General features: G+C 27.6%; 1 protein-coding gene across 2 annotated transcripts; it reads right to left on the bottom strand.

Annotated features, from left to right (window-relative positions):
* Positions 1 to 2,361: 2,361 nt before the first annotated feature.
* LOC107952628 (oxysterol-binding protein-related protein 4C) lies at positions 2,362 to 13,817 on the bottom strand. 2 transcript variants are annotated; one of them, XR_005899381.1, is made up of 8 exons: positions 13,673 to 13,817; positions 12,404 to 12,553; positions 7,924 to 8,169; positions 7,719 to 7,815; positions 7,260 to 7,551; positions 6,977 to 7,079; positions 3,301 to 6,326; positions 2,362 to 2,816 (listed from the first exon to the last, which is right to left on the bottom strand). XR_005899381.1 is itself a non-coding variant. In XM_041074269.1 (7 exons), exons 1-7 carry the CDS (start codon positions 13,673 to 13,675, stop codon positions 6,069 to 6,071), a joined length of 1,149 nt encoding a protein of 382 aa, XP_040930203.1. In that variant the 5' UTR covers positions 13,676 to 13,817; the 3' UTR covers positions 3,062 to 6,068. The 2 variants fall into 2 exon arrangements, 1 of the variants encoding a protein (XP_040930203.1); XM_041074269.1 differs by lacking the exon at positions 2,362 to 2,816 and having other exon boundaries at positions 3,062 to 6,326.
* Between the last annotated feature and the right edge of the window lie 657 nt (positions 13,818 to 14,474).

Raw genomic sequence — 14,474 nt, 5'->3', positions numbered from 1 at the left:
ATTTATTTATTTTATTGTTCATTATCATTTTTTAAGATACATTCAACATTTTTTAATCCTTGTTTACTCATTTTTTATATTTTAAGTTATTTTAATGATTTTATCTCGTTTTTAAAAATCACTATTGTAATGTTTTTTTTATATACACTATTATACATATATATATACTTTATAATAAAGTTAATTTTATTTCATGCATATTATTAATCGTATATTATTTTATACATATAATTTCTTTTAAATTTATTCTTATATTGTATTACATAATTCTACATAATACATCTTTTAAATTATTATATATGTATATTTATTTATTGATGCCAATGTTTTATCTATATACATCATTAAATCCATGTTATTTTATACATATAGTTTTCTTTGTATATATAAGTATGTTCTTAAAGCTATTATATATATATAATTTATAATAAAATTAATTTAATCTTAGATGCATTATTAAAGTGCGTGTTCTTTTTACAAATAATTATTTTTAAATCTATTTATGCATATGTATGTTTTTGTAAACCTATTGTATATATTTCTTAAGATTATATTTTATTATGTATTTTTGATATCTTTGTATATCCTATACATTATTTAAATTTTCCTTTATATATTTTAATAAATATTTTTCGCCCTTTGTATATTTCTTGATTTTAAAAATTTCCATTCTATAGTACATTTTCTAATGATTGCATGTATATATATTTAGTTTGTTTTTACAAACTGTTTCTAATTTATCGATTCGTCAATGCATATATCATGCTCATCATTATTTTAAATTTGTCTTATACCATAGTCTTTTTTAAATTATTATTTTGTCTTGGATATTTTGTATTGATTGTAATGTATTAGGTTATGTATGTTATTGTGGCATATTGTTTTCGTTCTATTATTATATCAATTATTCTCCATGCATGATTGAAATTGGGTTATATTTTTAGGTTAGTTATATTTAATTATTTATTTTGTTAGTTGATTAAATAAGACACATTATCCTCCTTCATCAAGTATTGTATCTTATGTGTGTACATTATCCCATATCATTGTTTTCCACTTGGTTTACGAAATGTGGTTTTATAAGGTCCAAATCTTTAAGATTAATTTCGTTTTATTTCAAGTCGAATTAATGCGTTTTAAGCTAGTTTTATAATTATTCATTTAAAAATTCTTAAAAATGAAGGCAATGTTCGATGTTTGGCAATTCGAGGAATCGTTGTTCGATGTTTGGCAATTTGGAGAATCGTGCCCTATCGTGCTGGGTTGCAATTTCCCGTTTGTTCAAAACAATCGAATATTCCTTTGGAATTTCACTCATGTCTTTAAAAATTCTTCAAAACGAAGGTAATGTTCGATGTTTGGCAATTCGGGGAATCGTGCTGTTTGGCAATTCGGGGAATCATGCCCTATCGTGCTGGGTTGCAATTTCCCGTTTATTCAAAATAATCGAATATCCCTTTAGAATTTCACTCATGTTCTCTAAATTCTAAAATGAGGCAATGTTCGATGTTTAGAAATTCGAAGAATCGTGCCCTACTGTGCTGGGTTTCGGTTTTTTCGTTGGACTAAATAATTGGGCACCCTTTTGTGATTTTCAACATATAAACTTTTAGAAGTCGAAATTTATCGTGTTTTCGAGGGTGTAAAGGATCGTGTCCTATCGTGTTGGATGTGATGTTGTATTCCTATGAACCAAGAGAATTTTGACGACCAACTTGGGCTATTCAAATGTTTATAAAAGGAACCACATTTCAAAAACTTTTTTAAATCTCAGACATAAGGACAGTATTTAATCGATTTGGTACCAATTTTGGGCGTAGTGAGGGTGCTAATCCTTCCTCATACGTAACCGACTCCCGAACCCGTTTTTTCATATTTACGTAGGCCAAAATTGATTTAAATGGAATGAAATGCTTTATTAGGTGATCCAATCACACCTAAACAAAAAGGATTGGTGGCGACTCCATATTTTGTTTTCAAAAAGTCGGTCTCCATCGTTTTTTTAGTTTTTTTTTTAATTTAAAAATAGTTTCGACAATAGTAATTAATCAAATCATAATAAAGTTTATATTCACATAGAATGCATGTAAAAAAAGAATTAGTTATAATAATAAAAGAATGTGGGATATTGTTTGTATATTTTCAGTATCGATTTACAAAATTAATAATGAAAACATGTTGAAAGACAATCTCGTATTGCAAAAATAGCAGCAGAAAAAGCATTGGCTAAATCTAATTCTTAATTCTGTAGAATTAAGAGTCAACCTAGTTACGTACAACAACTAATACTTAAATACGACATATATCTCATAGCTAATTCGCTTAGTCTTAGTACACAAACCAACACATGACATGCAAGAGTTTAGCCATTAACAAGTAGGGTCTGATTCCAGTTGTTTATGAGTTTTAATAATGTAAGTAATAGCCCCAGAGAGGGGATTCATAGTGGCCCATTTTTGCCCGGACTTACACCAAGACCAAAACAAAACAAAAATAATAAAAATCCAAAATTAAAAGTCCAATGTCTGGTTACGACCAAAAATAAAATAAACCTATTTTCTAACCAAATATCCCAAAACTCTTTAGCCCAATTACATAATGTCTGACCCAAATTCTAAATCTCCAAAATCCAATAAAAATTAGCCTAAATAAGCCCAAAACCCAAGGCCCAATACACCCAAAGTTGTTTCAGCCTTTTGTGAATGCCAGAAGATTCTGGAACAAGCTAGAGAGGCACCAGTAAGTTGGTCTCACACGAGAGACCCTTGCGCCCAGCCTCCACATCATCCGGGGTCTTCTTCTCCGTACGACCAGCTCTGCAAAAGAACACACGAGAAGAAAAATTAACAGAATACAACAGATGACAGCCAGTAAATGTATTTTATTTATTTATTTTCTTTTATTTTCCTTTGTAAAATCCGGCTATAAAAAGCCGAGAAATTGTACCTGCAAATTTACACACACACACACAGAATATACTTTGCAGATACATTATCTGTATACACGCATAGAGAAGAGAGAAAAGCGATTCAAGATCAATAGAGGTGATTTCATTTTTTTGTCCTGCCGATTTGTCGTTTTTTTTTCTTTTCTCTTTATTTTCTTATTTGTTTGCTCATCTTTTATATAACTTAAGGCCAAGGAAAGCTCTACGTCTGCCATGCAAATATAAGAGCAAGAGGTCACATAATAGTGGAACTCAATTCATTTTACAAAGCTGTTTTCATTTTTTTTAAAAGAAGATAACCTGAGATTTGAAAACTTCATTCGAATAAAGAGGAAGGAAGGGAAAATACTCACCAAACTCTTCAATAGGTGGTCGAGTATTTACAGCAGCAGAGTCGGGAATGGTTTCGCACGCTGCTGGACACCAAATCTGATGGTGATTCAGCCGCCTGTGGAAGGAACCTTAGCAAAAAATTGTGTTCTGATTTCAAAAATAAATTAAGGTGTTTTGGTTCTGGAAAGTAAAAGGGTAAATGAAGGCCTAAGGGTACTCTTCAGTGCGGCGCCGTTTCATTGCGCAATGACCCGAGCGTCAACCCGTTTTGGTAGGCCGGGCATGCGCATGGTTGGGGGTAATGGGGAAATTGCGCGACTGATCCCTCTCCTTTGCGCGCGCCCTCAATTTTCGCCTTTGCTCCTGGAATGGCGTATTTGTGCTGCGGGTCCCTCCTCCTTGTACCGCGTTGTAATCTGCTCCCATCTGCGTTTAATCTGTTTTATTTTCTTTTAAATTATCCCTAAAATTTGAAATACCTTTATGTTTTAGTCCATATTTCAACACAATGTTTCAAAATCAGGGATTATTTCAACATTAATCCCTGTGAATTCATGTGTGTTATATATATGTCTCCTTTAATAGTTTTACTTATTTTGTAAATTTTCTTTTTATTTTACTTTGATTTCGATCAAGTATTTTATTAGGTTTATGTTATAAATTTAGGTTTATTCACTCATATATTTTCAGTCTTTTTATTAATGTATGTATATTCATCCTTGTTTTATTTTCACTTTTATTTGTTACTGTTTATATTATTTGTAATGTTAATATTAATAGGTATTATTTGTATTTTTAGTTACTTATTTGCTGTAATTTGGGGTACTTGAATTTCCATATTATTGTATATTATTTTATGTAATGTTTTATGAGTTATTATACATGTATATACTTTATAATAATTGGTTTTATTCCATGAACATTATTAACATTAAATTATTATACATATATTTAACTTTTTTTGGCCCACATGATATATATGTATTTGTTTTCTAAAATGAAATCACATGTTATATACATTAATTAAAATTTAACTATACATATATTGATATACATATAATTTAAATATTTTTTTAAACATTAATATTTTTATACATATAGTTTTTTTAGATTCCTTCACATATCTTTCTTATTCAAAAGGAAAATCTCACATATTTTGTGTTATTCAAATTATTATTAAACATATGTTTTGTACTTATATTTAATTTGCATCTATTATTAAAGCTTTGATATTCTTATACATATAAATTTTAATAAACTTGTAATTAATTGCGTTTTTATTTATTATGTATATAATTTATGATAAAACTAGGTTAATACTATGATTCATATTTTAATTAAATAATATTTTGACATACAATTATTTCTAACATTTCTTCACATGTATATGGTACATATTAAATTATTTTTATTATAGCACATGTTATTATTTTCATATAACTTTATGTAAATATTTTTCTATGTATATATATCCTCATTAAAAATTATTTATGTGTATAATGTTTTTGAGAACTCTTTTAAATCATATAATTTATTGTATTTCATATTATCCTTATGTTTTTTTTCATATACATATTTTGTTACTTATATAAACATTTTTTATACATTATTAATTTTATTTTATTTTTATCAATAATTAGACTCAATGTCTGTTTGTATATAAAAGTTTCATAAACCTACTTTGTATATTATTTTATATCATGCATTGTTATTCCTTCATATTTAATACATTATTTAAATTATCTTGTGAATTATCAATTTTTGAATAAATTTGTGTTTTAAATATTTTATTTGAACTTTGAAATTTATAATAACTATTTCAATAAATGTATCCTAAGTTTTTATGTAAATTTGTCTACTTATATATATATATATATTATATGATCATTAATTCATCATTTTGTTTCATACATAATTTTATGCATCATTGTATTTTGAGTTTTGTTGATTATCGCGTATATTTTTTTATATTAATTATTCATTATCCATGCTTAAAAATTTGTTGGGTAACATTATATTTGGAATAATTGTACATAATTGTTAGATGTATTAAGCAATGTTGAACTTTGTGTATATTATTTCATATTCATTAACCCTTTTTTTTTATATGTGTATACATTTTGTTGCAATGCATTAAATATTTCATTTATTTTAAAACAAATAAACATGTTTTTTTTAGCAAATTTCTAATTTTTTGTTATTCAAAGATTCTAAAATAAGGCAAATATCTAATATTTGGGAATTCAAAAAATCGTGCTCAATCGTACTGGGTATGACTTTTCCGGTGAACCAAATATTTGGATACCCTTTTATAATTTTAATGTATGAATTTTTCAAAAGTCGAAAATCAATCGCATCTTAAAGGTATAAGGGATCGTATCCAATCATACTGGGTATGAAACCGCATATCTTTGAAACGAGAGATTTTTTACCGCTAATTTGAGCTATTTAAACATTAAAAAAAAATCATACTTCAGAAAATCTCTTCTTTTAAAACTTTTGATATAAGGACAGCATCAAATTAATTTGGTACTAATTTTTAGGCGTAATGAGGGTGCTAACCCTTCCTTATGCGTAACCGACTCCCGAACCTATTTTTTTGATTTTTCATGAATAAAGCATTTTAGTAGGTGGTCCAATCACACCTAAATCAAGAGATTGATGGCGACTCCACATTTTTTCAAAAGTCAAACCTCAATGCTTTCAAAATAAAAAAAAGGGTTTCGACACATAGAACTACGTATAAGCTACTAATTGTTTGTTTATCTTAATTAATTAGTAATTTAGCTTATGAGAGAGGCACAATAATTGGAGCAGGTGGAACCCATTGATGAATTGGTAAACAGTCCCATACTCCATCTTTATTGCGAGTCAAAGTGAAATGTTGGGGAACCCAAGTTTCTCCTTTTGACTCTCTTTCCCTCAACAGCTCCCTCTGTTTCTCCTCCACCGCATTCTTTGCTTCATTTGCTTTCTCCCAATCGTGTCTCATTAAGGCCTCGCTTAACTCACTCCATACTGCAGCAGATTCTGTTGACAGTACTCCCTAAATAACCAAAAAGGAAAGATTAAGATCCAACACGTAAACATGATGAAAATCAGGTGCTTTAAATGCATTACAATGGAAAAGCCACAGAAATAAACTGCGAACGGTTCTCAGAAAGGAGATAGATACGAAACACAACCATCAACCTTGTATATATTTCGCCAACAAAAAGAGAACAAGAAATTTGTATATACACGAGAAAATGGGGCTTATATATGTGGGGAGGGGGGGGGAGGGGAGCGTAAAAAATAAAGAAGCTTTCTAGTTTATATTCAATGATTAGTAATTTTATCATATTCATGCGAAAACTATGTATTTCAAACATATGTATAATTTAGAAAATAATATTTAATAAATAATATAACATATAACTTAAAACTAATAATAATAATAATAATAATAATAATAATGTATATGCAAGTATCAAAACAAAAATGTAAAAATATAAAGCGGTAAAGTTAAGGTGCTATAAATACCGGTAGCATGGATTAAAACAGTTTGTGCAATAATATTAAAATGTATAAAAAATCAAAATAAGTCTTTACATTTTAAATTTTAATTTATTTTAAATATGAAGGTTTAATTAGTAGAGATGCTGTACTAAACAATTTACAAGTTCAGGAAAGTAGTAAAAAAAACTAAACAATTACCTGTAAATCATTAACAATAGGCGTTTTCAGGCCTGAATAAACTTCTTCTGCATTGTATATTACTGTCAGCTTTCTACTAGCATTGTCCTTCATTGTAACAGTTCTGCGTGAAAGCATAAACAATTCAAATCACTACAACTACATCAAACAATTTTAACAAGTATATATATATATATTTTGACTTAAGATAGTAATAATAGACCTAACAATTGTTGTGAAGGGAGGAGGAAAATTAGAAGAAGAAAGAGATCTCACATCAGAAATCTGTCTAGAAGGTAAATACCTATCCCAGTTGCCATTGAATTCAAAAAGGGTCCTCTTAGTTGATGTTTCAAGGATTTTTCCTTTGACAGATCTATGACTTCCTCTAAGCCCAAGAAAAGACTTGTGTCCATAGTGTAACTCAGCTTCAAGGCCATTCTCTGGGCACCTGATCCTAACATCTCCATCCCAATCAACACCAGGCGTCGGTAAAATTCTTATTAAGAGGTCTGGAGAGTTCATTTCATATGTTTCTCCTCGACTTAGGAGCTTAAGTTGTCTCTTCCCTCGCACCTCATTTACCACCGCAATACCTAAATATTTTGGTGTTTTATGAGTGTAAGAAAAAGCAATTACATCAAACTATATATGCAATCATTACTCAAATTGAACAAAACATTTTGACATTATTAGGCTGTAATTTTGGCAAATTTGCTTGAAATATTATAAAATTGACAGAACAAGAAAATGAGACAGGAACCATTGAATTTAGGAACACATTGTTGACACCAAATAAGTTGAATTTTTTGTTTCTCATCAGTTGCATGAAGAGCAGAAACTGGCGGGTGGTGAGAAATCTGAAAGAAAGTTGACAGCAATAACTAATTACCATTGTTGTAAAACAATATATTAAAAAAGAAATTTTAAAATTGAAGTTAGTGATTTGAAGCAATAAATAAAAATACCTGCTCAAGTAGGACATTCAGATTTGCCCTTGAGACATGATGAGTCTCGCCAAGGATTGGGTTGTAAGGGGCAAACCCAAATATGGGAGGTCGCAACGTAGAAATGTTCCAAGCCACAACCGATATGAATCTGTCCACAGGGCTATCAGCTTGATTACATCTACTAAGCATGTCGGTGCCCATGCAATAAACTGTTTCCCCATAACACTGAAGATGAGACTTTGGAAGGTTGAATAGTGGTGGCAGCTGTACAAACAATAACACCCACATTGATATACCCATTAGTTTCTGTACCGACTTTCACCAGGAATAATGTCATCAACATTATATTATTATTTTTCACATTCAGGCAACTTAATTTAAGTTTCGTGTTTCTTCTCTTCCAACCTTTCTTATTTCTAATTTTCTCTCTTTATGTGAATTTGTTTAGATTAATATAAAGATTATTTCTATTGCAATTTTTTTTGTAACTTTATAAAGAATTTTAAGTAATTATAGTTTCACTAATATTGGAAATTGCAAATTGAATGTACCTAAAAGGATTCACTTATTGAATGGAAAGTCATACGTATTTTATTTTTCAAAATATCATACATATTTATTAACATTTTCATTTTTCTCTTATATTTTCTAGTATCAAATCCATAATTTAAACAATTTTTTTATGTAATTTCTATTGGTACACATAAACCTCTTAAACCCTTAAATCAGATAATAGAACACATTTAATTATATTCAAATTCACGTTTATTTTATTGTAACAACAATAATGACACTAACTGAGCTAAAGTTCAATTAACAATTTAAATATAATTTTAAAAGTTTTTCTTTATATTTTTTAATTGAATGAAAAGACATCAAAAACTAAAAGAAAATATATTTTTTTCTTTTTCTGACTCTTCGATTGATTTTGTTTAAAGAATAATTTTGTAGGACTAAGGCTTCCTCCACCTCTGTTTTAAGGTATATAGAGATTAATCATTTTGGGATTTGTAATTGCTCATTCCAACAATGTTATCTCCAAAGTTCGAACTCTAGTCTCCCTTAACATTGCAACATCTTACTGTTGTACCCAACACTTGTTGACGATAAAACAAAATTATGATAAAATGAATTTTTTTTTACCATTTTGTAAGTTATAAAAAACCTTTTTTTTTTAATTTTCAACTACCACAAATTACAATCACAATCAATTAATATACAATCATATATAATTGAATAACTAAACTAAACAAATTATCAAATTAATTTATATTGAGATTATTCCAATATAAATATTAAACTAATGTCTACATATAATAAATTTTGCTTTTAGTTTGAGATTTTAAATTTTTTATTTTTATTTCGTAATTAAACCAGAACCACATCAAGAAAAATACTAATGGTTATTATTAATTTTTAACATTACAATTTCATTATCATTGCATGTATATTTCTTAATCAAAATTTTATATCACCAACTTATTCCCATTAATTGTTCTAAGCTTTTCATATAACAATATTTAAGGTAAAATTTATCCCTAAGTCATTTAGATGTTAAGTATTTTCAAGACTTATAAAATACACAAAAACACTTTTTAAATGTGTTTTAACTTGTTCAAAATATTTTTGAGTAAATACCATAGTGTTTCAAAATGTTTAAAATGTTTTCAAGACATTTTATTAACTAAGTATTGATATTAGAAGTCTAGGTTACATTGCAAGTCAGTAGCTATAGAACAATCCAGGAGGGCAAAGTATCGATACTTACAGTGCAAGAACGGATACCTACCTTGCAAATATCAAGACTTACCTAAAAGCATTAAGACCTGCAATTATAATTACTATAAACGACTACTTTTTAGCTAAGGTATTGAAACCCCCTTGGTAAGTATCGATATTTGAGCTACATGGACACCATTTTAGCTCGAAATTGATACTTTTGACTTTAATACCAGTGTAAATTTTATCTCAATTAAAATGAAAATAAGAAATTGCGTTGTTTCATAATGAAATCCATGTTAAACCAATTATTCCTTGAGAATACTTATTGGGAGATGTTGTATGACTTGCAGCAAAAATATCCCAACTTTAATCCTTGTGGAGTAGGATTATCTAGCCCGAGGAATATTGACATAGATCAATCAATAAACAGGTTGTTTGTTTATTTATTTAGTATTTATTATTTTATTGTTGACTTTAGCTGTAATTTTTTTTTTTGAAGTTCAATAGTTATCTAGTAAACATAACTATTTATATACCAATGATATAAGCCACTGTTCAATACTATTTGATAGTTATGGAAAAAATAAAATAATTTCTTGAAATTTTATATCATCTCTCTTGGTTCATATTTTGTAGATTCTTATTCTACCTCATCTCCTCGTGCTCATTTATTATTTAGTTCTTGTTATCTATTTGTACAATCATAGTTAAAAGATATCCACTTTATTTTTTTATGAGTCAATTTAATTCTTATTTAGTTCATGGATCATAATTAATGTAATTGTTTACTCTTAAACTGGAAAATTAAGTCCAATTTAATATCTACATATTATTTTATTTATCTATATTAATAGATATACTTGAAAATCATTAAATACATAACCCCAAAATGTTAACACTATAAAAATTTTAACCCTAAGCCAATCAGCTTATTCGACATCATCCTTTAATTTTTGTTTTGATTGTCATATATTTTTAAAAAAATAGGAGAAAAAGTTAAAATAACTTAAATATCCGATTACCACATTTAGTTTTAGAACAAAGAACCCTTTCAGTTCAATTCTTTAACTATTCAAAAAAGAAATTATTTCAAGGGTAATCAAAGTTTTGGTACTAAATTCAGGGTTTAATTAGAAAAAGAAATCAATTCCTTAACTATTGGAAAAAGAAATAAGTTTAGCTGGTTCGTTGGTTTTTTGGGTTATCATTTTTTTAGATTATTTCAAGGATTTTTGGGTTATTCAAAGATTGCTTTTGGATCCTAAAAGTAGCTCCAAAGAGAGGAGATTTCCTCAAATTGAGATATCATGGAATGAGAAAATAAGAAGCTTTTTTTGAGAAATTTTGAAGGAAAGTTGGAGTTTTGAGACATGAGTATACATTTATGGGTTTTAGACAATGATTTCTTGAGTTTTCAACATCCATCAACAATGTAATTCTTTAAAATAAATGACTCTTGATCCTCTTGGAGTAACTCATACAAATACTTTTAAGCAATCATGGAAGGATCTAATTGAATTTTTCTCTTTCACTTTGATAAAACATCAATTATATATGACAAAAAAAAAAAAAATCTGAGTCATGGGTTTCAACATCATAAAAGAGTTGAAGAAAATTCAACTTTAAGGAAAAAAAAAAGACATCAAAATACTAGTTCTTTAAAGAATAAGAAGAGGATTTAGAAAGAGAGTGAATTGAAAATGAAAGAATGAGGAGAGTTACTGATTTAATCTTGAAGGTTGACAATATCAGGGTGATAAAGAAATTACTATAAAATAATACTGATAAGAAATACAATTTTTTAAGGTAAGAAAATCAATAGAATGAATTGTTAAAGGTACTAAGTCAAAACTAACTCTAGAAGAGAATCTACATATTTACTTAAGTTAGAGACTCCAACTTGGGACTTTATAATTCTTAAAGGCTTTAGCTTTACCATTATGGCAATGGTTGATTAGAGAAAAAAAAACTTTCAAATCAACAATAAAAAAAATCAATTATTGTTTTTCAATTATGTATTTAATATTTTTTAATAGAGGTATCAATGTCGACCAAAAACTACATTAAACTAAAAATAAATGTAAAACATATAAAAGAATATATAAATTATCAAGTCAGGTTAAGTGTGAATGTTAAGGGTATGCTTGATTAGTAGAGAAGTGGTTTGATAGAATAATGGAATGAAAAAGTGAAAAGAAAATAAATCTCGAATATATTGGATATGAAAGAAAGTGGGAGGGAAAAAAAACAAAAAAGATGAATGCATGCTAGTTTAAAATTATATATTTTCCACATGTTTTATTTTCTTTCCTCTACTATTCAACTCTATTAAACACTAAATGAAAAAAAAATATATTTATTTTTTCTTTTAAATATTCCACCCTTCCTACAAAATACACCAATGAAAAGAAAAGAAAAATATAGGTTAAAGTTTTGTTTGGATTTATGTTTTAGGTATAATATTTGAATTCTCTTAAAAATTAAAAACAATCAAACAGAAAAAGAATAACTCAAATCAAGAATAATTTATTAAGTTTTAGAAATTATGAGATCTGGGAATGTGACCTAGGACAAGAGTATATGATTAATAAGTTTTGGATAACTTATCAATCAAGAACTATGGTATGATTTAAAGTTTTGATTTGATAATCCAATATGTATTTTCTACATAACAATAAATGCATTAGCATCACAGGGCATGGGACATTGAAATATCGATTAATTTGGGTTAAAAATAATAATAAATGTTATAAGAAAAAAAAATTAGCTAACTTGCCTTGAAATTGGTGAGATCAAAGCCTGGTTTTATATTCTTGAAAAGACTTGAAATTCTTTGGATTGACTTAGGAGAATCCACCTCTGAGTCACCATTTATTGAGTGTGGCCTTGAAAGAAATATTTTCTTTTCATCTTTAATTATTGTTACCTGTTCATTACATGTTACAATCAACAATAATTAGTAAGGACAATTTTAAATTTTCTTAATTTCTAATTAACTAGAAAAATAAAACTAATTTGTATAAGAGGGAATGTAATTATTATTATTTTAAATTAAATAATTCCCAAGCTTAAAACAAAAAATAACAAAATTTGTGCTTACCGCAAAAACATTTAAGGAAATGAGGGGACACAATTACATACCCATTTCTTACTTCTAATCATCAGGTTACCATTTGATTTAACTTCTAACATTTTGTAACATTGAATAAATTCTTCTAAGATTTAATAAATTATATCATAAATGTACCAATTGTTTGTATGAGAATGCTATAGAGAAATCTCTACATTTATTACCTAGAAATCTTAAGAAAATCATCAAAAATAAAAATAAATTTAATGTCGAATCTATATTTTGTCCTATATTTGGAAAAGTCCAAATATGGAATAACCTAATTAAAGGAATATGTCCAATTTTACTAGCTCTCTCTCTCTCTATATATATTTGAAAAAAAAAACTGAGAGTAAAGTAAATGTAAAGTTGACATATGTCAATATTGGGTTTATAGAATGATCAAACTGCAATGCACGTAGCTGATGGATTCTTATCCTAACAACAAACCATCCATAGGCCAATGCCAACTTTTGAAAAAAACCCAAATCAAATAGCAAACTTAAACATCAAATCAAAAGAAAAAAAATAGACATTTTCCTTCAATTGTAATTTTATTTTGATATCTCTATCTCTGGTTTTTTTTTTCAAACTGAAGAAAAAGAAAGACAAATAATTTTAAAATTTCAAAAATAATATATATTAAAAAAAAGGTTAATCAAGTTGAATATCATCATAAAACAACTTTTCCTATCAAAAACCTGCTTTCTAGCACCAAAAAATAGCTTGGTTAGGAAGTTCTGAGTAGGGACAATGAATCATATATAATCAATAATTAGACAATAAAATAGATTTTTAAAAAAGGAAAACAAAGAATAATTTTTTTCCCTAAAATGATGATGATTTAAGAACATTTGAATTTTACAAATTATTTATATGAATTTATGTTAAGCGTAGAGACATAAAAAAGTAGATGCAAAATGTAATTGTTCATACCATTTGAGGAACCGTGAGAAGAAATCCAAAGAATAGAGACTTGCAATAAGCTGAGCTATGAGATGTTTTTGAAGAAAGATGGAAATGAAGCAAAAGGTTTTGCTTTTGATGGAATTTACAAATTGGACGCTATATAAGACAGAAAATAAAAAGGGTGTGAGAGAGTAAATGACAATAAATTAGGCACTTCTCTAAAAAAAAAAAAGGTAGGATATGTTTTATGAATCGTAAATTAATATATAAAGACCTGTAGCATTACACAAATGGAAATGGGCATCGAGGCAAAAAGCCATACCTATCATTTATGATCCAATATTTATTTCCTTATTTTTCCCATTTGATTCATGTTTTTATATATATTTTTCTTTCACTTGTTTTTACTTTTTAATATTAACATTAGGAAATAAAAGTAAAAGGTAGGCGTGACCTATATAAATTGGTTTAGATTGAGTTTTAATAAAAATGTTTTTACTTATCTCAAGCTTGTTGACCTCGCCCATTTTATTATGTAAAATACACTAAAATATCTTTTTGTTTTATTTTTTAGGTTAAAATATATAGGTGGTCCTTATACTTTAGCAATGTTTGAGATTTAGTCTTTATATTTAAAAAGTTAAAAATTAGAACATCTTAATTTTTATTTTAAAATTATAGTTCAATTGTTTACATTGTTGGAGGTAAAAATGGATCACATAAGATTTAGAAATTTGTGAAAGACAATAATCCTCGAGACAATCTCCTGATAGCATCATACGTAAAATTGATCAAGCGAAGGTTCTGAAGCGATTGGATCAAGCCCTCG

This window comes from Gossypium hirsutum, chromosome A08 (assembly GCF_007990345.1).
Source record: "Gossypium hirsutum isolate 1008001.06 chromosome A08, Gossypium_hirsutum_v2.1, whole genome shotgun sequence".
Taxonomy (NCBI): Eukaryota; Viridiplantae; Streptophyta; class Magnoliopsida; order Malvales; family Malvaceae; genus Gossypium; species Gossypium hirsutum.
The sequence above is the reverse complement of the archived record's forward strand: the minus strand, read 5'-3'. Positions and strand labels throughout refer to the sequence as shown.

What these genes read in the sequence shown, in the direction of transcription:
- LOC107952628 (XM_041074269.1), bottom strand. An exon ending in TTGATCTCACCAATTTCAAG is followed by an intron (nt 8,170 to 12,403) that starts GCAAGTTAGCTA and finishes TTGTTTGTACAG; the next exon opens with CTGCCACCACTATTCAACCT. An exon ending in TTCAATGGCAACTGGGATAG is followed by an intron (nt 7,080 to 7,259) that starts GTATTTACCTTC and finishes GCTTTCACGCAG; the next exon opens with AACTGTTACAATGAAGGACA.